Source organism: Oncorhynchus mykiss, chromosome 31 (assembly GCF_013265735.2).
Source record: "Oncorhynchus mykiss isolate Arlee chromosome 31, USDA_OmykA_1.1, whole genome shotgun sequence".
Taxonomy (NCBI): domain Eukaryota; kingdom Metazoa; phylum Chordata; class Actinopteri; order Salmoniformes; family Salmonidae; genus Oncorhynchus; species Oncorhynchus mykiss.
In genome coordinates this window covers 21,585,368-21,607,218 of record NC_050571.1, presented here as the reverse complement: position 1 = coordinate 21,607,218, position 21,851 = coordinate 21,585,368, and the positions used below count along the sequence as shown (strand labels likewise).

At 54.1% G+C, this 21,851-nt stretch overlaps 1 protein-coding gene across 7 annotated transcripts in view; it reads right to left on the bottom strand.

The window, feature by feature from the left end:
• Positions 1 to 21,851, bottom strand: part of LOC110504401 (mitogen-activated protein kinase kinase kinase kinase 4) — a 132,099-nt gene that overhangs the window by 83,480 nt on the left and 26,768 nt on the right. For all 7 annotated transcript variants that reach the window (XR_005041264.1, XR_005041263.1, XM_036970527.1 and 4 more), the window contains exons 10-11: positions 4,637 to 4,809; positions 1,733 to 1,805 (exon numbers count right to left, since the gene is read on the bottom strand). Coding sequence is in view for 5 of the 7 variants with exons in the window: in XM_036970527.1 (XP_036826422.1) it covers positions 1,733 to 1,805; positions 4,637 to 4,809 (246 nt within the window). In the remaining 2 variants the exon portion in view is untranslated. The remainder of the gene's footprint in view (positions 1 to 1,732; positions 1,806 to 4,636; positions 4,810 to 21,851) is intronic.

The following is a 21,851-nucleotide window of genomic DNA, read 5'->3' as shown; positions in this document are numbered from 1 at the left end:
GGCAGCTGGCTGTTTGATGGACCCAGTAGAGCTTGGACTCTAGCTTCACAGAGGGGGCAGCTGGCTGTTCAATGGACCCAGTAGAGCTTGGACTCTAGCTTCACAGAGGGGGTCAGCTGGCTGTTTGATGGACCCAGTAGAGCTTGGACTTCACAGAGGGGGTTAGCTGACTGTTTGATGGACCCAGTAGAGCTTGGACTAGCTTCACAGAGGGGATCAGCTGGCTGTTCCATGGACCCAGTAGAGCTTGGACTCTAGCTTCACAGAGGGGGTCAGCTGGCTATTCGATGGACCCAGTAGAGCTTGGACTCTAGCTTCACAGAGGGGGTCAGCTGGCTATTCAATGGACCCAGTAGAGCTTGGACTCTAGCTTCACAGCAGGGGTCATCTGGCTATTCAATGGACCCAGTAGAGCTTGGACTCTAGCTTCACAGAGGGGGTCAGCTGGCTGTTTGATGGACCCAGTAGAGCTTGGACTTCACAGAGGGGGTTAGCTGACTGTTTGATGGACCCAGTAGAGCTTGGACTAGCTTCACAGAGGGGATCAGCTGGCTGTTCCATGGACCCAGTAGAGCTTGGACTCTAGCTTCACAGAGGGGGTCAGCTGGCTATTCGATGGACCCAGTAGAGCTTGGACTCTAGCTTCACAGAGGGGGTCAGCTGGCTATTCGATGGACCCAGTAGAGCTTGGACTCTAGCTTCACAGCGGGGGTCAGCTGGCTATTCGATGGACCCAGTAGAGCTTGGACTCTAGCTTCACAGAGGGGGTCAGCTGGCTATTCGATGGACCCAGTAGAGCTTGGACTCTAGCTTCACAGCGGGGGTCAGCTGGCTATTCGATGGACCCAGTAGAGCTTGGACTCTAGCTTCACAGAGGGGGTCATCTGGCTGTTCAATGGACCCAGTAGAGCTTGGACTCTAGCTTCACAGAGGGGGTCAGCTGGCTGTTTGATGGACCCAGTAGAGCATGGACTTCACAGAGGGGGTTAGCTGACTGTTTGATGGACCCAGTAGAGCTTGGACTAGCTTCACAGAGGGGATCAGCTGGCTGTTCCATGGACCCAGTAGAGCTTGGACTCTAGCTTCACAGAGGGGGTCAGCTGGCATTTCGATGGACCCAGTAGAGCTTGGACTCTAGCTTCACAGAGGGGGTTAGCTGGCTGTTTGATGGACCCAGTAGAGCTTGGACTTCACAGAGGGGGTTAGCTGACTGTTCCATGGACCCAGTAGAGCTTGGACTAGCTTCACAGAGGGGATCAGCTGGCTGTTCCATGGAACCAGTAGAGCTTGGACTCTAGCTTCACAGAGGGGGTCAGCTGGCTATTCGATGGACCCAGTAGAGCTTGGACTCTAGCTTCACAGAGGGGGTCAGCTGGCTATTCGATGGACCCAGTAGAGCTTGGACTCTAGCTTCACAGCGGGGGTCAGCTGGCTATTCGATGGACCCAGTAGAGCTTGGACTCTAGCTTCACAGCGGGGGTCAGCTGGCTATTCGATGGACCCAGTAGAGCTTGGACTCTAGCTTCACAGAGGGGGTCAGCTGGCTATTCGATGGACCCAGTAGAGCTTGGACTCTAGCTTCACAGCGGGGGTCAGCTGGCTATTCGATGGACCCAGTAGAGCTTGGACTCTAGCTTCACAGAGGGAGTCATCTGGCTGTTCGATGGAACCAGGCGTGACACCAGAGCTAGTGTTTGACCTTCTTTACAGTGTTAACGCTGTGTCATCATACCTGGGTTCACCTTCCTCTTCGTTAATCTCCTCCTCCTCATCCTCACTGCCGCTGTATTCATACTCTGGGCTCTCTGTGGACAACATGTGACCAGAGTATATTTTAGACATGAGGGATGCATGCAATCTCAATGATACAGTACATTATGCACATGACTATACAGTGCCTACAGAAAGTATTCAGACCCTTTGACTTTTCCCACATTTTGTTACGTTACAGCCTTATTTTAAAATGTAGTAAATTAATACAAATCCTCAGCATTCTACACACAATACCCTACAATGACAAACTGAAAACAGGTTTTTAGAAATGTAGGAAATTTATTCAAACCAAAAAAAAAGACTTATTTCCCTAAGTTATTCAGACCCTTTGCTAGGACACTCGAAATTGAGCTCAGGTGCATCCTGTTTCCATTGATCATCCTTGAGATGTTTCTACAACTTGATTGGACAATTCAATTGATTGGACATGATTTGGAAAGGCACACACCTGTCTATATAAGGTCCCACAGTTGACAGTGCATGTCAGAGCAAAAACCAAGCCATGAGGTCGAAGGAATTGTCCGTATAGCTCCGAGACAGGATTGTGTTGAGGCACAGATCTGAGGAAGGGTACCAAAAAATGTCTGCAGCATTGAAGGTCCACAATAACACAGTAGCTCCATCATTCTTAAATAGAAGTAGTTTTGAACCAGCAAAACTCTTCCTAGAGCTGGCTCTTCCTTGAGCAATCGGGGGAGAAGGGCCTTGGTCAGGGAGGTGGCCAAGAACCTGATGGTCCCTCTGACAGAGCACTAGAGTTCCTCTGTGGAGTGGGGAGAATCTTCCAGAAAGAAAACCATCTCTGCATCACTCCACCAATCAGGCCTTTATGGTAGAGTGGCCAGATGGAAGCCACTCCGAAAAGGCAAATGACAGCCACTAGCAGTTTGCCAAAAGGCACCTAAAGACTCTCAGACCATGAGACAAAATATTCTCTGGTCTGATGAAACCAAGATTGAACTCTTTGGCCTGAATGCCAAGCGTCACGTCTGGAGGAAACCTGGCACCATCCCTACGGTGAAGCATGGTGGTGGCAGCATCATGCTGTGGGAATGTTTTTCAGCGGCAGGGACTGGGAGACTTGTCAGGATCGAGTCAAAGATTAACGGAGAAATGTACAGAGAGATCCTTGATGAAAACCTGATCCAGCGCGCTCAGGACCTCAGACTGGGGCGAAGGTTCACCTTCCAACAGGACAACGACCCTAATCACTCAGCCAAGACAACACAGCAGTGGCTTCGGGACAAGTCTCTGAATGTCCTTGAGTGGTTCAGCCAGAGCCCAGATCAAACACCTCTGGAGACACCTGAAAATAGCTGTGCAGCAACGCTCCCCATTCAACTTGACAGAGCTTGAGAGGATCTGCAGAGAAAAATGGGAGAAACTCCCCAAATACAGGTGTGCCAAGCTTGTAGCGTCATACCCAATAAGAGTGGCACAGCGGTCTAAGGCACTGCATCTCAGTGCAAGAGGCGTCAATACAGAATCCAGGCTGTATCAAATCCAGCCGTAATTGGGTGTCACATAGCGCGGCACACAATTGGCCCAGCGTTGTCCGGGTTTGGCCGGGGTAGGCCATCATTGTAAATATGAATTTGGGTCTGAATACTTTCCGAAAGCACTGTATACACTAGGATAAACAACGAGGTGGTTATTCTGTACAGGACAACAGGCTCACACATACTGTAACTTTCCCACAGTCAACTAGTTCCTCCTCTCTCACCATCTAAGCAGGGAAAACATAAATTACAGTAAAACAACCCAATGTCTCCTCTCCAGGTGTCTCCTGCAGTTTACCCACATGGAACTAAAACTAGTCATGAACAGTCTCACTTCCTTTTCTTCAGCTGGATTCAATTCCAAAACGCTTGTCAAAATGAGTAAATAGTTCAGCATTTTAAATTACGCTCATTCTTCCTTCTGAACCCTCACAAGTGTTTGTGAATTACACTGAGAAAGAATAAGAAAGAGAGAGATTATGACAGAGAGCGAGAGAAAGAGAGAGAGAGAGGGAGAGAGAGAAAGAGAGAGAGAGAGAAAAAGAGAGGAAGGGAGAGACGGGAACCGAGAGATATAGAGAATGAGAGAGAGAGAGCGAGAGAGGAAGGAGAGGAAAGAGAGGGCTGGCCAAAGAAAATGGGCATCTGTTTCTAATTCCCAGTCAAACTCTAGTAGGTAATGAAAACAGGGTAACTTACAGGGTAAGTGTTTCTGCTTTGTTTGGAGCTGCCGCTATCAGCGTCTCATTCGCTCTCACTAAAGGTTTGGCTCTGCTCTAAAAGGTCATTTCACTGTCTGTCTGAACAGTTAAGCAGAACGCCAACCAAAGAACGAAAGGCACGAGGCCTAGGAAACCGCCATTTTGCTTTTGAGGTCGAAGCCTAGAGTTTCTGTGGGCTCAGGGAGACGACGTCATTATGTGGCGTGAGGAGGAAGACGGAGAGAGGGAGGCCGCTGATGGTGTGGTGCAGTCTGGGAGATGATTAAACACTGCCTCCTCTGAGGCGCATTCCTCTGACATGACAAGAGTGTACAGTCTCACTGTGAGAGGCTGACAAGAAGCAGTCCTGCTTCTGCCACTAAACCCAATAGCCACCACATTACCAGTGGACAATAGAACCTGTCAAGCTGATGACAGTAATACAGTAGCCTCTCACTAGGCTTAGAGAAATTAAACATGCCTTTTTTCTGCCACTTTAACTGTTGCTGCCAGTGTGACTAAGAATAACAAGGCCAAAAAGGCGCCCCATGGTTGTTGGCAGTGCAAAGTATCATACAGCACTAAAGCTTGCGTGCCAGTCTCAGCAACTGTTGAGTGACACTAGGTGATCTCTGCTATCCTGTAATGACAACATGGCCTCACCTTTATCTCTCTTTTTCCTGGTTCTGTCCAGGTGGTCTTTGAGCATGATGCGGACCTGCCGTTCGTTGGGCAGGTCTTTGATGAACGAGTGCCTTAGGAGGGTTTCTGTAGTGGGACGATGGAGGTAGTTCTTCACCAGACAGCTCTCCACAAAGGTCATTAACTTCTTGGACCTGGAGAGGACACAGGGCCACAAAATGCTCAGGCAGTGTCCAAGATGGCAACCTAACCCCTGTAGTATGTAGTGCACTACTGTTGGCCAGATGCTCATGGGCTAAAGGGAATGGGGTGTCATTTCAGACAGCCTCAATGTATTCCCAAAGTCTGCCACGCATGAACCCAACTTTATTCAATGAATATTGAATAAACAAACACAATGCTTCATGCATTATGAAATGCATTATGAAAGGGTTGCTGAGGACATGTGAACTGGAAGACAAAAGTTTCTCTACCTTCCCTTCCCATTGTATCTAAAAAAGACTAATTTTAGACCCTTGCATGCAGTCAAGCTGTTACTGTCGGGGTCTGTCTTCTCACACTATGATGCTAAAATTCTAAATAGGAACGTGACAATCAACCATATGTGCTCAGCCTAAACTAATGCTACAGTATACAACAAAAAGTGACATACGGGGTAAGGAAGGGACATTGTATTGCAGCAGTTTTGTTGGCAGTAATGTTATTGGAGCTAGCTAAGCAAGGGTAAAAGGTGAAGGAAGGCGGAGGGAGGTTGGATGCGTTTTGGACAATCTGAGGAAAACATTCCTGCTGTGTTGTTGATGCTCTGTGGGGTGTGAGAGTGGTGTCTCTAAGGGAGGGAGGCAGAGTGGTGTCTCAAAGGGAGGCAGAGTGGTGTCGCTAAGGGACGGAAGCAGAGTAGTGTCTCTAAGGGAGGGAGACAGAATGGTGTCTCTAAGGGAGGCAGAGTGGTGTCTCTAAGGGAGGGAGGCAGAGTGGTGTCTCTAAGGGAGGGAGGAAGAGTGGTGTCTCTAAGGGAGGGAGGCAGAGTGGTGTCTCTAAGGGAGGGAGAGTGGTGTCTCTAAGGGAGGGAGGCAGAGTGGTGTCTCTAAGGGAGGAAGAGTGGTGTCTCTAAGGGAGGGAGAATGGTGTCTCTAAGGGAGGGAGCCAGAGTGGTGTCTCTGAGGGAGGGAGGCAGAGTGGTGTCTCTAAGGGAGGGAGGCAGAGTGGTGTCTCTAAGGGAGGGAGGCAGAGTGGTGTCTCTAAGAGAGGGAGGAAGAGTGGTGTCTCTAAGGGAGGGAGCCAGAGTGGTGTCTCTGAGGGAGGGAGACAGAATGGTGTCTCTAAGGGAGGCAGAGTGGTGTCTCTAAGGGAGGGAGGCAGAGTGGTGTCTCTAAGGGAGGGAGGAAGAGTGGTGTCTCTAAGGGAGGGAGGCAGAGTGCTGTCTCTAAGGGAGGGAGAGTGGTGTCTCTAAGGGAGGGAGGCAGAGTGGTGTCTCTAAGGGAGGAAGAGTGGTGTCTCTAAGAGATGGAGAGTGGTGTCTCTAAGGGAGGGAGGCAGAGGGGTATCTCTAAGGGAGAGAGGCAGAGTGGTGTCTGAGGGAGATAGGCATCGTGGGGTGTCTAAGGAAGCAGATTGGTGTCTCTAAGGGAGCGAGACAGAGTATTGTCTCTAAGGGAGAGAGGCAGAGTGGTGTCTCTAAGGGAGGGAGGCATTGTAGTGTCTCTAAGGGAGACAGAGTGGTGTCTCTAAGGGAGGGAGGCATTGTGGTGTCACTAAAGGAGGCAGAGTGGTGTCGCTAAGGGAGCGAGACAGAGTGGTGTCTCTGAAGGAGCGAGAAAGAGCGGAGTCTCTGAGGGAAAGAGACAGAGTGGTGTCTCTAAGGGAGGAAGAGTGGTGTCTCTCAGGGAGAGAGCAGAGTGGTGTCTCTAAGGGAGGCAGAGTGGTGTCTCTAAGGGAGGCAGAGTGGTGTCTCTAAGGGAGTGAGGCAGAGTGGTGTCTCTAAGGGAGGGAGGAAGAGTGGTGTCTCTAAGGGAGGGAGGCAGAGTGGTGTCTCTAAGGGAGGGAGAGTGGTGTCTCTAAGGGAGGGAGGCAGAGTGGTGTCTCTAAGGGAGGAAGAGTGGTGTCTCAAAGGGAGGGAGAATGGTGTCTCTAAGGGAGGGAGACAGAGTGGTGTCTCTGAGGAAGGGAGGCAGAGTGGTGTCTCTAAGGGAGGGAGGCAGAGTGGTGTCTCTAAGGGAGGCAGAGTGGTGTCGCTAAGGGACGGAGGCAGAGTAGTGTCTCTAAGGGAGGGAGACAGAGTGGTGTCTCTAAGGGAGGCAGAGTGGTGTCTCTAAGGGAGGGAGGCAGAGTGGTGTCTCTAAGGGAGGGAGGAAGAGTGGTGTCTCTAAGGGAGGGAGGCAGAGTGGTGTCTCTAAGGGAGGGAGAGTGGTGTCTCTAAGGGAGGGAGGCAGAGTGGTGTCTCTAAGGGAGTAAGAGTGGTGTCTCTAAGAGATGGAGAGTGGTGTCTCTAAGGGAGGGAGAGTGGTATCACTAAGGGACGGAGGCAGAGTGGTGTGTCTAAGGGAGGCAGAGTGGTATCACTAAGGGACGGAGGCAGAGTGGTGTCTCTAAGGGAGGGAGGAAGAGTGGTGTCTCTAAGGGAGGGAGGAAGAGTGGTGTCTCTAAGGGAGGGAGGCAGAGTGGTGTCTCTAAGGGAGGGAGAGTGGTGTCTCTAAGGGAGGGAGGCAGAGTGGTGTCTCTAAGGGAGGGAGAGTAGTGACTCTAAGGGAGGGAGAGTAGTGTCTCTAAGGGACGGAGGCAGAGTGGTGTGTCTAAGGGAGGCAGAGTGGTATCACTAAGGGACGGAGGCAGAGTGGTGTCTCTAAGGGAGGGAGGCAGAGTGGTGTCTCTAAGGGAGGGAGGCAGAGTGGTGTCTCTAAGGGAGGCAGAGTGGTATCTCTCAGGGAGAAAGCAGAGTGGTGTCTCTAAGGGAGGGAGGCAGAGTGGTGTCTCTAGGGGAGGGAGGCAGAGGGGTATCTCTAAGGGAGAGAGGCAGAGTGGTGTCTCTGAGGGAGATAGGCAGAGGGTTGTCACTAAGGGAGGGAGGCATTGTAGTGTCTCTAAGGGAGACAGAGTGGTGTCTCTAAGGGAGGGAGGCATTGTGGTGTCACTAAAGGAGGCAGAGTGGTGTCTCTAAGGGAGGGAGGCTGAGTGGTGTCTCTAAGGTAGGGAGGCAGAGTGGTGTCTTTAAGGGAGGGAGGCAGAGTGGTGTCTCTAAGGGAGGGAGGCAGAGTGGTGTCTCTAAGGGAGGGAGAGTAGTGTCTCTAAGGGATGGAAGCAGAGTGGTGTCTCTAAGGGAGGGAGGCAGAGTGGTGTCTCTAAGGGAGGGAGCAGAGTGGTGTCTCTAAGGGAGGCAGAGTGGTGTCTCTAAGGGAGGGAGGCTGAGTGGTGTCTCTAAGGTAGGGAGGCAGAGTGGTGTCTCTAAGGGAGGGAGAGTAGTGCCTCTAAGGGAAGGAGAGTGGTGTCTCTAAGGGAGGGAGGCAGAGTGGTGTCTCTAAGGGAGGAAGACTGGTGTCTCTAAGGGAGGGAGAGTAGTGTCTCTAAAGGAGGGAGGCAGAGTGGTGTCTCTAAGGGAGGGATATTGGTGTCTCTAAGGGAGGGAGGCAGACTGGTGTCTCTAAGGGAGGCAGAGTGGTGTCTCTAAGGGAGGAAGAGTGGTGTCTCTAAGAGATGGAGAGTGGTGTCTCTAAGGGAGGGAGGCAGAGGGGTATCTCTAAGGGAGAGAGGCAGAGTGGTGTCTGAGGGAGATAGGCATCGTGGGGTGTCTAAGGAAGCAGATTGGTGTCTCTAAGGGAGCGAGACAGAGTATTGTCTCTAAGGGAGAGAGGCAGAGTGGTGTCTCTAAGGGAGGGAGGCATTGTAGTGTCTCTAAGGGAGACAGAGTGGTGTCTCTAAGGGAGGGAGGCATTGTGGTGTCACTAAAGGAGGCAGAGTGGTGTCGCTAAGGGAGCGAGACAGAGTGGTGTCTCTGAAGGAGCGAGAAAGAGCGGAGTCTCTGAGGGAAAGAGACAGAGTGGTGTCTCTAAGGGAGGAAGAGTGGTGTCTCTCAGGGAGAGAGCAGAGTGGTGTCTCTAAGGGAGGCAGAGTGGTGTCTCTAAGGGAGGCAGAGTGGTGTCTCTAAGGGAGTGAGGCAGAGTGGTGTCTCTAAGGGAGGGAGGAAGAGTGGTGTCTCTAAGGGAGGGAGGCAGAGTGGTGTCTCTAAGGGAGGGAGAGTGGTGTCTCTAAGGGAGGGAGGCAGAGTGGTGTCTCTAAGGGAGGAAGAGTGGTGTCTCAAAGGGAGGGAGAATGGTGTCTCTAAGGGAGGGAGACAGAGTGGTGTCTCTGAGGAAGGGAGGCAGAGTGGTGTCTCTAAGGGAGGGAGGCAGAGTGGTGTCTCTAAGGGAGGCAGAGTGGTGTCGCTAAGGGACGGAGGCAGAGTAGTGTCTCTAAGGGAGGGAGACAGAGTGGTGTCTCTAAGGGAGGCAGAGTGGTGTCTCTAAGGGAGGGAGGCAGAGTGGTGTCTCTAAGGGAGGGAGGAAGAGTGGTGTCTCTAAGGGAGGGAGGCAGAGTGGTGTCTCTAAGGGAGGGAGAGTGGTGTCTCTAAGGGAGGGAGGCAGAGTGGTGTCTCTAAGGGAGTAAGAGTGGTGTCTCTAAGAGATGGAGAGTGGTGTCTCTAAGGGAGGGAGAGTGGTATCACTAAGGGACGGAGGCAGAGTGGTGTGTCTAAGGGAGGCAGAGTGGTATCACTAAGGGACGGAGGCAGAGTGGTGTCTCTAAGGGAGGGAGGAAGAGTGGTGTCTCTAAGGGAGGGAGGAAGAGTGGTGTCTCTAAGGGAGGGAGGCAGAGTGGTGTCTCTAAGGGAGGGAGAGTGGTGTCTCTAAGGGAGGGAGGCAGAGTGGTGTCTCTAAGGGAGGGAGAGTAGTGACTCTAAGGGAGGGAGAGTAGTGTCTCTAAGGGACGGAGGCAGAGTGGTGTGTCTAAGGGAGGCAGAGTGGTATCACTAAGGGACGGAGGCAGAGTGGTGTCTCTAAGGGAGGGAGGCAGAGTGGTGTCTCTAAGGGAGGGAGGCAGAGTGGTGTCTCTAAGGGAGGCAGAGTGGTATCTCTCAGGGAGAAAGCAGAGTGGTGTCTCTAAGGGAGGGAGGCAGAGTGGTGTCTCTAGGGGAGGGAGGCAGAGGGGTATCTCTAAGGGAGAGAGGCAGAGTGGTGTCTCTGAGGGAGATAGGCAGAGGGTTGTCACTAAGGGAGGGAGGCATTGTAGTGTCTCTAAGGGAGACAGAGTGGTGTCTCTAAGGGAGGGAGGCATTGTGGTGTCACTAAAGGAGGCAGAGTGGTGTCTCTAAGGGAGGGAGGCTGAGTGGTGTCTCTAAGGTAGGGAGGCAGAGTGGTGTCTTTAAGGGAGGGAGGCAGAGTGGTGTCTCTAAGGGAGGGAGGCAGAGTGGTGTCTCTAAGGGAGGGAGAGTAGTGTCTCTAAGGGATGGAAGCAGAGTGGTGTCTCTAAGGGAGGGAGGCAGAGTGGTGTCTCTAAGGGAGGGAGCAGAGTGGTGTCTCTAAGGGAGGCAGAGTGGTGTCTCTAAGGGAGGGAGGCTGAGTGGTGTCTCTAAGGTAGGGAGGCAGAGTGGTGTCTCTAAGGGAGGGAGAGTAGTGCCTCTAAGGGAAGGAGAGTGGTGTCTCTAAGGGAGGGAGGCAGAGTGGTGTCTCTAAGGGAGGAAGACTGGTGTCTCTAAGGGAGGGAGAGTAGTGTCTCTAAAGGAGGGAGGCAGAGTGGTGTCTCTAAGGGAGGGATATTGGTGTCTCTAAGGGAGGGAGGCAGACTGGTGTCTCTAAGGGAGGAAGATTGGTGTCTCTAAGGGAGGGAGAGTAGTGTCTCTAAGGGACGGAGGCAGAGTGGTGTCTCTAAGGGAGAGAGGCATCGTGGTGTCGCTAAGGGAGCGAGACAGAGTGGTGTCTCTAAGGGTGAGAGGCAGAGTTGTGTCTCTAAGGGAGGCAGAGTGGTGTCGCTAAGGGAGCGAGACAGAGTGGTGTCTCTAAGGGAGAGAGGCAGAGTGGTGTCTCTAAGGGAGATAGGCATCGTGCTGTCTCTAAGGAAGCAGATTGGTGTCTCTAAGGGAGCGAGACAGAGTATTGTCTCTAAGGGAGGCAGAGTGGTGTCTCTAAGGGAGGGAGGCAGTGTGGTGCCACTAAAGGAGGCAGAGTGGTGTCGCGAAGGGAGCGAGACAGAGTGGTGTCTCTGAATGAGGGAGAAAGAGCGGTATCTCTGAGGGAGAGAGACAGAGTGGTGAATCTAAGGGAGGCAGAGTGGTTTCTCTCAGGGAGAGAGGCAGAGTGGTGTCTCTGAGGGAGGGAGCAGGGTTGTGTCTCTAAGGGAGGCAGAGTGGTGTCTCTAAGGGAGGGAGGGAGAGTGGTGTCTGTAAGGGAGGGAGAGCAGTGTCTCTTAGGGAGGGTGGAAGAGTGTTGTCTCTAAGGGAGGGAGGCAGAGTGGTGTCTCTAACGGAGGGAGGCAGAGTGGTGTCTCTAAGGGAGGGGGGCAGAGTGGTGTCTCTAAGGGAGGGAGAGTAGTGCCTCTAAGGGAAGGAGAGTGGTGTCTCTAAGGGAGGGAGGCAGAGTGGTGTCTCTAAGTGAGGCAGAGTGGTGTCTCTAAGGGAGGGAGAGTAGTGTCTCTAAAGGAGGGAGGCAGAGTGGTGTCTCTAAGGGAGGGATATTGGTGTCTCTAAGGGAGGGAGGCAGAGTGGTGTCTCTAAGGGAGGAAGATTGGTGTCTCTAAGGGAGGCGGAGTAGTGTCTCTAAGGGAGGGAGGCAGAGTGGTGTCTCTAAGGGAGAGAGGCATCGTGGTGTCGCTAAGGGAGCGAGACAGAGTGGTGTCTCTAACGGAGGGAGGCAGAGTGGTGTCTCTAAGGGAGGGAGGCAGAGTGGTGTCTCTAAGGGAGGGTGGCAGAGTGGTGTCTCTAAGGGAGGGAGAGTAGTGCCTCTAAGGGAAGGAGAGTGGTGTCTCTAAGGGAGGGAGGCAGAGTGGTGTCTCTAAGTTAGGCAGAGTGGTGTCTCTAAGGGAGGGAGAGTAGTGTCTCTAAAGGAGGGAGGCAGAGTGGTGTCTCTAAGGGAGGGATATTGGTGTCTCTAAGGGAGGGAGGCAGAGTGGTGTCTCTAAGGGAGGAAGATTGGTGTCTCTAAGGGAGGGGGAGTAGTGTCTCTAAGGGAGGGAGGCAGAGTGGTGTCTCTAAGGGAGGCAGAGTGGTGTCTCTAAGGGAGTGAGGCAGAGTGGTGTCTCTAAGGGAGGGAGGAAGAGTGGTGTCTCTAAGGGAGGGAGGCAGAGTGGTGTCTCTAAGGGAGGGAGAGTGGTGTCTCTAAGGGAGGGAGGCAGAGTGGTGTCTTTAAGGGAGGAAGAGTGGTGTCTCTAAGGGAGGGAGAATGGTGTCTCTAAGGGAGGGAGACAGAGTGGTGTCTCTGAGGAAGGGAGGCAGAGTGGTGTCTCTAAGGGAGGGAGGCAGAGTGGTGTCTCTAAGGGAGGCAGAGTGGTGTCGCTAAGGGACGGAGGCAGAGTAGTGTCTCTAAGGGAGGGAGACAGAGTGGTGTCTCTAAGGGAGGCAGATTGGTGTCTCTAAGGGAGGGAGGAAGAGTGGTGTCTCTAAGGGAGGGAGGCAGAGTGGTGTCTCTAAGGGAGGGAGAGTGGTGTCTCTAAGGGAGGGAGGCAGAGTGGTGTCTCTAAGGGAGGAAGAGTGGTGTCTCTAAGAGATGGAGAGTGGTGTCTCTAAGGGAGGGAGAGTGGTATCACTAAGGGACGGAGGCAGAGTGGTGTGTCTAAGGGAGGCAGAGTGGTATCACTAAGGGACGGAGGCAGAGTGGTGTCTCTAAGGGAGGGAGGAAGAGTGGTGTCTCTAAGGGAGGGAGGAAGAGTGGTGTCTCTAAGGGAGGGAGGCAGAGTGGTGTCTCTAAGGGAGGGAGAGTGGTGTCTCTAAGGGAGGGAGGCAGAGTGGTGTCTCTAAGGGAGGGAGAGTAGTGACTCTAAGGGAGGGAGAGTAGTGTCTCTAAGGGACGGAGGCAGAGTGGTGTGTCTAAGGGAGGCAGAGTGGTATCACTAAGGGACGGAGGGAGAGTGGTGTCTCTAAGGGAGGGAGGCAGAGTGGTGTCTCTAAGGGAGGGAGGCAGAGTGGTGTCTCTAGGGGAGGGAGACAGAGGGGTATCTCTAAGGGAGAGAGGCAGAGTGGTGTCTCTAAGGGAGGGAGGCAGAGTGGTGTCTCTAAAGGAGGGAGGCAGAGTGTTGTCTCTAAGGGAGGGAGGCAGAGTGGTGTCTCTGAGGGAGGGACACAGAGTGGTGTCGCTATGGGACGGAGGCAGAGTACTGTCTCTAAGGGAGGGAGACAGAGTGGTGTCTCTAAGGGAGGCAGAGTGGTATCTCTCAGGGAGAAAGCAGAGTGGTGTCTCTAAGGGAGGGAGGCAGAGTGGTGTCTCTAGGGGAGGGAGGCAGAGGGGTATCTCTAAGGGAGAGAGGCAGAGTGGTGTCTCTGAGGGAGATAGGCAGAGGGTTGTCACTAAGGGAGGGAGGCATTGTAGTGTCTCTAAGGGAGACAGAGTGGTGTCTCTAAGGGAGGGAGGCATTGTGGTGTCACTAAAGGAGGCAGAGTGGTGTCTCTAAGGGAGGGAGGCTGAGTGGTGTCTCTAAGGTAGGGAGGCAGAGTGGTGTCTTTAAGGGAGGGAGGCAGAGTGGTGTCTCTAAGGGAGGGAGGCAGAGTGGTGTCTCTAAGGGAGGGAGAGTAGTGTCTCTAAGGGATGGAAGCAGAGTGGTGTCTCTAAGGGAGGGAGGCAGAGTGGTGTCTCTAAGGGAGGGAGCAGAGTGGTGTCTCTAAGGGAGGCAGAGTGGTGTCTCTAAGGGAGGGAGGCTGAGTGGTGTCTCTAAGGTAGGGAGGCAGAGTGGTGTCTCTAAGGGAGGGAGAGTAGTGCCTCTAAGGGAAGGAGAGTGGTGTCTCTAAGGGAGGGAGGCAGAGTGGTGTCTCTAAGGGAGGAAGACTGGTGTCTCTAAGGGAGGGAGAGTAGTGTCTCTAAAGGAGGGAGGCAGAGTGGTGTCTCTAAGGGAGGGATATTGGTGTCTCTAAGGGAGGGAGGCAGACTGGTGTCTCTAAGGGAGGAAGATTGGTGTCTCTAAGGGAGGGAGAGTAGTGTCTCTAAGGGACGGAGGCAGAGTGGTGTCTCTAAGGGAGAGAGGCATCGTGGTGTCGCTAAGGGAGCGAGACAGAGTGGTGTCTCTAAGGGTGAGAGGCAGAGTTGTGTCTCTAAGGGAGGCAGAGTGGTGTCGCTAAGGGAGCGAGACAGAGTGGTGTCTCTAAGGGAGAGAGGCAGAGTGGTGTCTCTAAGGGAGATAGGCATCGTGCTGTCTCTAAGGAAGCAGATTGGTGTCTCTAAGGGAGCGAGACAGAGTATTGTCTCTAAGGGAGGCAGAGTGGTGTCTCTAAGGGAGGGAGGCAGTGTGGTGCCACTAAAGGAGGCAGAGTGGTGTCGCGAAGGGAGCGAGACAGAGTGGTGTCTCTGAATGAGGGAGAAAGAGCGGTATCTCTGAGGGAGAGAGACAGAGTGGTGAATCTAAGGGAGGCAGAGTGGTTTCTCTCAGGGAGAGAGGCAGAGTGGTGTCTCTGAGGGAGGGAGCAGGGTTGTGTCTCTAAGGGAGGCAGAGTGGTGTCTCTAAGGGAGGGAGGGAGAGTGGTGTCTGTAAGGGAGGGAGAGCAGTGTCTCTTAGGGAGGGTGGAAGAGTGTTGTCTCTAAGGGAGGGAGGCAGAGTGGTGTCTCTAGGGGAGGGAGGCAGAGTGGTGTCTCTAAGGGAGGGAGGCAGAGTGGTGTCTCTAGGGGAGGGAGACAGAGGGGTATCTCTAAGGGAGAGAGGCAGAGTGGTGTCTCTAAGGGAGGGAGGCAGAGTGGTGTCTCTAAAGGAGGGAGGCAGAGTGTTGTCTCTAAGGGAGGGAGGCAGAGTGGTGTCTCTGAGGGAGGGACACAGAGTGGTGTCGCTATGGGACGGAGGCAGAGTACTGTCTCTAAGGGAGGGAGACAGAGTGGTGTCTCTAAGGGAGGCAGAGTGGTATCTCTCAGGGAGAAAGCAGAGTGGTGTCTCTAAGGGAGGGAGGCAGAGTGGTGTCTCTAGGGGAGGGAGGCAGAGGGGTATCTCTAAGGGAGAGAGGCAGAGTGGTGTCTCTGAGGGAGATAGGCAGAGGGTTGTCACTAAGGGAGGGAGGCATTGTAGTGTCTCTAAGGGAGACAGAGTGGTGTCTCTAAGGGAGGGAGGCATTGTGGTGTCACTAAAGGAGGCAGAGTGGTGTCTCTAAGGGAGGGAGGCTGAGTGGTGTCTCTAAGGTAGGGAGGCAGAGTGGTGTCTTTAAGGGAGGGAGGCAGAGTGGTGTCTCTAAGGGAGGGAGGCAGAGTGGTGTCTCTAAGGGAGGGAGAGTAGTGTCTCTAAGGGATGGAAGCAGAGTGGTGTCTCTAAGGGAGGGAGGCAGAGTGGTGTCTCTAAGGGAGGGAGCAGAGTGGTGTCTCTAAGGGAGGCAGAGTGGTGTCTCTAAGGGAGGGAGGCTGAGTGGTGTCTCTAAGGTAGGGAGGCAGAGTGGTGTCTCTAAGGGAGGGAGAGTAGTGCCTCTAAGGGAAGGAGAGTGGTGTCTCTAAGGGAGGGAGGCAGAGTGGTGTCTCTAAGGGAGGAAGACTGGTGTCTCTAAGGGAGGGAGAGTAGTGTCTCTAAACGAGGGAGGCAGAGTGGTGTCTCTAAGGGAGGGAGGCAGACTGGTGTCTCTAAGGGAGGAAGATTGGTGTCTCTAAGGGAGGGAGAGTAGTGTCTCTAAGGGACGGAGGCAGAGTGGTGTCTCTAAGGGAGAGAGGCATCGTGGTGTCGCTAAGGGAGCGAGACAGAGTGGTGTCTCTAAGGGTGAGAGGCAGAGTTGTGTCTCTAAGGGAGGCAGAGTGGTGTCGCTAAGGGAGCGAGACAGAGTGGTGTCTCTAAGGGAGAGAGGCAGAGTGGTGTCTCTAAGGGAGATAGGCATCGTGCTGTCTCTAAGGAAGCAGATTGGTGTCTCTAAGGGAGCGAGACAGAGTATTGTCTCTAAGGGAGGCAGAGTGGTGTCTCTAAGGGAGGGAGGCAGTGTGGTGCCACTAAAGGAGGCAGAGTGGTGTCGCGAAGGGAGCGAGACAGAGTGGTGTCTCTGAATGAGGGAGAAAGAGCGGTATCTCTGAGGGAGAGAGACAGAGTGGTGAATCTAAGGGAGGCAGAGTGGTTTCTCTCAGGGAGAGAGGCAGAGTGGTGTCTCTGAGGGAGGGAGCAGGGTTGTGTCTCTAAGGGAGGCAGAGTGGTGTCTCTAAGGGAGGGAGGGAGAGTGGTGTCTGTAAGGGAGGGAGAGCAGTGTCTCTTAGGGAGGGTGGAAGAGTGTTGTCTCTAAGGGAGGGAGGCAGAGTGGTGTCTCTAACGGAGGGAGGCAGAGTGGTGTCTCTAAGGGAGGGGGGCAGAGTGGTGTCTCTAAGGGAGGGAGAGTAGTGCCTCTAAGGGAAGGAGAGTGGTGTCTCTAAGGGAGGGAGGCAGAGTGGTGTCTCTAAGTGAGGCAGAGTGGTGTCTCTAAGGGAGGGAGAGTAGTGTCTCTAAAGGAGGGAGGCAGAGTGGTGTCTCTAAGGGAGGGATATTGGTGTCTCTAAGGGAGGGAGGCAGAGTGGTGTCTCTAAGGGAGGAAGATTGGTGTCTCTAAGGGAGGCGGAGTAGTGTCTCTAAGGGAGGGAGGCAGAGTGGTGTCTCTAAGGGAGAGAGGCATCGTGGTGTCGCTAAGGGAGCGAGACAGAGTGGTGTCTCTAACGGAGGGAGGCAGAGTGGTGTCTCTAAGGGAGGGAGGCAGAGTGGTGTCTCTAAGGGAGGGTGGCAGAGTGGTGTCTCTAAGGGAGGGAGAGTAGTGCCTCTAAGGGAAGGAGAGTGGTGTCTCTAAGGGAGGGAGGCAGAGTGGTGTCTCTAAGTTAGGCAGAGTGGTGTCTCTAAGGGAGGGAGAGTAGTGTCTCTAAAGGAGGGAGGCAGAGTGGTGTCTCTAAGGGAGGGATATTGGTGTCTCTAAGGGAGGGAGGCAGAGTGGTGTCTCTAAGGGAGGAAGATTGGTGTCTCTAAGGGAGGGGGAGTAGTGTCTCTAAGGGAGGGAGGCAGAGTGGTGTCTCTAAGGGAGAGAGGCATCGTGGTGTCGCTAAGGGAGCGAGACAGAGTGGTGTCTCTAAGGGAGAGAGGCAGAGTGGTGTCTCTAAGGGAGGCAGAGTGGTGTCGCTAAGGGAGGCAGAGTGGTGTCGCTAAGGGAGCGAGACAGAGTGGTGTCTCTAAGGGAGAGAGGCAGAGTGGTGTCTCTAAGGGAGATAGCCATCGTGCTGTCTCTAAGGAAGCAGATTGGTGTCTCTAAGGGAGCGAGACAGAGTATTGTCTCTAAGGGAGGCAGAGTGGTGTCTCTAAGGGAGGGAGGCATTGTGGTGCCACTAAAGGAGGCAGAGTGGTGTCGCGAAGGGAGCGAGACAGAGTGGTGTCTCTGAAGGAGGGAGAAAGAGCGGTATCTCTGAGGGAGAGAGACAGAGTGGTGTCTCTAAGGGAGGCAGAGTGGTGTCTCTAAGGGAGGGAGGCAGAGTGGTGTCTCTAAGGGAGAGAGGCATCGTGGTGTCGCTAAGGGAGCGAGACAGAGTGGTGTCTCTAAGGGAGGCGGAGTGGTGTCGCTAAGGGAGGCAGAGTGGTGTCGCGAAGGGAGCGAGACAGAGTGGTGTCTCTGAAGGAGGGAGAAAGAGCGGTATCTCTGAGGGAGAGAGACAGAGTGGTGTCTCTAAGGGAGGCAGAGTGGTTTCTCTCAGGGAGAGAGGCAGAGTGGTGTCTCTGAGGGAGGGAGAGAGAGTGGTGTCTGTAAGGGAGGGAGAGCAGTGTCTCTTAGGGAGGGTGGAAGAGTGTTGTCTCTAAGGGAGGGAGGCAGAGTGGTGTCTCTAAGGGAGGGAGGCAGAGTGGTGTCTCTAAAGGGAGGGAGAGTAGTGCCTCTAAGGGAAGCAGAGTGGTGTCTCTAAGGGAGGGAGGCAGAGTGGTGTCTCTAAGGGAGGCAGAGTGGTGTCTCTAAGGGAGGGAGAGTAGTTTCTCTAAAGGAGGGAGGCAGAGTGGTGTCTCTAAGGGAGGGATATTGGTGTCTCTAAGGGAGGGAGGCAGAGTGGTGTCTCTAAGCGAGGAAGATTGGTGTCTCTAATGGAGGGAGAGTAGTGTCTCTAAGGGACGGAGGCAGAGTGGTGTCTCTAAGGGAGAGAGGCATCGTGGTGTCGCTAAGGAAGCGAGACAGAGTGGTGTCTCTAAGGGAGAGAGGCAGAGTGGTGTCTCTAAGGGAGGCAGAGTGGTGTCGCTAAGGGAGGCAGAGTGGTGTCGCTAAGGGAGCGAGACAGAGTGATGTCTCTAAGGGAGAGAGGCAGAGTGGTGTCTCTAAGGGAGATAGGCATCGTGCTGTCTCTAAGGGAGGCAGAGTGGTGTCTCTAAGGGAGGGAGGCATTGTGGTGGCACTAAAGGAGGCAGAGTGGTGTCGCGAAGGGAGCGAGACAGAGTGGTGTCTATGAAGGAGGGAGAAAGAGCGGTATCTCTGAGGGAGAGAGTCAGAGTGGTGTCTCTAAGGGAGGCAGAGTGGTTTCTCTCAGGGAGAGAAGCAGAGTGGTGTCTCTAAGGGAGGGAGGCAGAGGGGTATCTCTAAGGGAGAGAGGCAGAGTGGTGTCTCTAAGGGAGGGAGGCATTGTAGTGTCTCTAAGGGAGACAGAGTGGTGTCTCTAAGGGAGGAAGAGTGGTGTCTCTAAGGGAGGCAGAGTGGTGTCTCTAAAGGAGTGAGGCAGAGTGGTGTCTCTAAGGGAGGGAGGCAGAGTGGTGTCTCTAAGGGCGGGAGAGTAGTGTCTCCAAGGGAGGGAGAGTAGTGTCTCTAAGGGACGGAGGCAGAGTGGTGTCTCTAAGGGAGGGAGGCAGAGTGGTGTCTCTAAGGGAGGGAGGCAGAGTGCTGTCTCTAGGGGAGGGAGGCAGAGTGGTGTCTCTAAGGGAGGCAGAGTGGTATCACTAAGGGACGGAGGCAGAGTGGTGTCTCTAAGGGAGAGAGGCAGAGTGGTGTCTCTGAGGGAGGGAGGCAGAGTGGTGTCTCTAAAGGAGGGAGGCAGAGTGTTGTCTCTAAGGGAGGGAGGCAGAGTGGTGTCTCTGAGGGAGGGAGGCAGAGTGGTGTCGCTAAGGGAAGGAGGCAGAGTAGTGTCTCTAAGGGAGGGAGACAGAGTGGTGTCTCTAAGGGAGGCAGAGTGGTGTCTCTCAGGGAGAGAGCAGAGTGGTGTCTCTAAGGGAGGCAGAGTGGTGTCTCTAAGGGAGGCAGAGTGGTGTCTCTAAGGGAGGGAGGCAGAGTGGTGTCTCTAAGGGAGGGAGAGTAGTGACTCTAAGGGAGGGAGAGTAGTGTCTCTAAGGGACGGAGGCAGAGTGGTGTGTCTAAGGGAGGCAGAGTGGTATCACTAAGGGACGGAGGCAGAGTGGTGTCTCTAAGGGAGGGAGGCAGAGTGGTGTCTCTAAGGGAGGGAGGCAGAGTGGTGTCTCTAGGGGAGGGAGACAGAGGGGTATCTCTAAGGGAGAGAGGCAGAGTGGTGTCTCTAAGGGAGGGAGGCAGAGTGGTGTCTCTAAAGGAGGGAGGCAGAGTGTTGTCTCTAAGGGAGGGAGGCAGAGTTGTGTCTCTGAGGGAGGGAGACAGAGTGGTGTCGCTATGGGACGGAGGCAGAGTAGTGTCTCTAAGGGAGGGAGACAGAGTGGTGTCTCTAAGGGAGGCAGAGTGGTGTTTCTCAGGGAGAAAGCAGAGTGGTGTCTCTAAGGGAGGCAGAGTGGTGTCTCTAAGGGAGGCAGAGTGGTGTCTCTAAGGGAGGGAGGCAGAGTGGTGTCTATAAGGGAGGGAGAGTAGTGCCTCTAAGGGAAGGAGAGTGGTGTCTCTAAGGGAGGGAGGCAGAGTGGTGTCTCTAAGGGAGGCAGACTGGTGTCTCTAAGGGAGGGAGAGTAGTGTCTCTAAAGGAGGGAGGCAGAGTGGTGTCTCTAAGGGAGGGATATTGGTGTCTCTAAGGGAGGGAGGCAGACTGGTGTCTCTAAGGGAGGAAGATTGGTGTCTCTAAGGGAGGGAGGCAGAGTGGTGTCTCTAAGGGAGAGAGGCATCGTGGTGTCGCTAAGGGAGCGAGACAGAGTGGTGTCTCTAAGGGAGAGAGGCAGAGTTGTGTCTCTAAGGGAGGCAGAGTGGTGTCGCTAAGGGAGCGAGACAGAGTGGTGTCTCTAAGGGAGAGAGGCAGAGTTGTGTCTCTAAGGGAGGCAGAGTGGTGTCGCTAAGGGAGCGAGACAGAGTGGTGTCTCTAAGGGAGAGAGGCAGAGTGGTGTCTCTAAGGGAGATAGGCATCGTGCTGTCTCTAAGGAAGCAGATTGGTGTCTCTAAGGGAGCGAGACAGAGTATTGTCTCTAAGGGAGGCAGAGTGGTGTCTCTAAGGGAGGGAGGCATTGTGGTGCCACTAAAGGAGGCAGAGTGGTGTCGCGAAGGGAGCGAGACAGAGTGGTGTATCTGAAGGAGGGAGAAAGAGCGGTATCTCTGAGGGAGAGAGACAGAGTGGTGTCTCTAAGGGAGGCAGAGTGGTGTCTCTAAGGGAGGGAGGGAGAGTGGTGTCTGTAAGGGAGGGAGAGCAGTGTCTCTTAGGGAGGGTGGAAGAGTGTTGTCTCTAAGGGAGGGAGGCAGAGTGGAGTCTCTAAGGGAGGGAGGCAGAGTGCTGTCTCTAAGGGAGGGAGGCAGAGTGGTGTCTCTAAGGGAGGGAGGCAGAGTGGTGTCTCAAAGGGAGAGAGGCATCGTGGTGTCGCTAAGGGAGCGAGACAGAGTGGTGTCTCTAAGGGAGAGAGGCAGAGTGGTGTCTCTAAGGGAGGCAGAGTGGTGTCGCTAAGGGAGGCAGAGTGGTGTCGCTGAGGGAGCGAGACAGAGTGGTGTCTCTAAGGGAGAGAGGCAGAGTGGTGTCTCTAAGGGAGATAGGCATTGTGCTGTCTCTAAGGAAGCAGATTGGTGTCTCTAAGGGAGCGAGACAGAGTATTGTCTCAAAGGGAGGCAGAGTGGTGTCTCTAAGGGGGGGAGGCATTGTGGTGCCACTAAAGGAGGCAGAGTGGTGTCGCGAAGGGAGCGAGACAGAGTGGTGTCTCTGAAGGAGGGAGAAAGAGCGGTATCTCTGAGGGAGAGAGACAGAGTGGTGTCTCTAAGGGAGGCAGAGTGGTTTCTCTCAGGGAGAGAGGCAGAGTGGTGTCTCTGAGGGAGGGAGCAGGGTGGTGTCTGTAAGGGAGGCAGAGTGGTGTCTCTAAGGGAGGGAGGGAGAGTGGTGTCTGTAAGGGAGGGAGAGCAGTGTCTCTTAGGGAGGGTGGAAGAGTGTTGTCTCTAAGGGAGGGAGGCAGAGTGGTGTCTCTAAGGGAGGAAGGCAGAGTGGTGTCTCAAAGGAAGGGAGGCAGAGTGGTGTCTCTAAGGGAGGGAGGCTGAGTGGTGTCTCAAAGGGAGGCAGAGTGGTGTCGCTAAGGGAGGGAGGGAGAGTGGTGTCTGTAAGGGAGGAAGGCAGAGTGTTGTCTCTAAGGGAGGGAGGCAGAGTGTTGTCTCTAAGGGAGGGAGGCAGAGTGGTGTCTCTAAGGGAGGGAGGCAGAGTGGTGTCTCTAAGGGAGGGAGAGTGGTGTCTCTAAGGGAGGGAGGCAGAGTGGTGTCTCTAAGGGAGGGAGAGTGGTGTCTGTAAGGGAGGGAGGCAGAGTGGTGTCTCTAAGGGAGGGAGAGTAGTGTCTCTAAGGGAGGGAGGCAGAGTGGTGTCTCTAAGGGAGGGAGAGTAGTGTCTCTAAGGGAGGGAGGCATTGTGGTGCCACTAAAGGAGGCAGAGTGGTGTTGCGAAGGGAGCGAGACAGAGTGGTGTCTCTGAAGGAGGGAGAAAGAGCGGTATCTCTGAGGGAGAGAGACAGAGTGGTGTCTCTAAGGGAGGCAGAGTGGTGTCTGTAAGGGAGGAAGGCAGAGTGTTGTCTCTAAGGGAGGGAGGCAGAGTGTTGTCTCTAAGGGAGGGAGGCAGAGTGGTGTCTCTAAGGGAGGAAGGCAGAGTGGTGTCTCTAAGGGAGGCAGAGTGGTGTCTCTAAGGGAGGCAGAGTGGTGTCTCTGAGGGAGGGAGGCAGAGTGGTGTCTCTAAGGGAGGCAGAGTGGTGTCTCTAAGGGAGGGAGGGAGAGTGGTGTCTCTAAGGGAGGGAGATT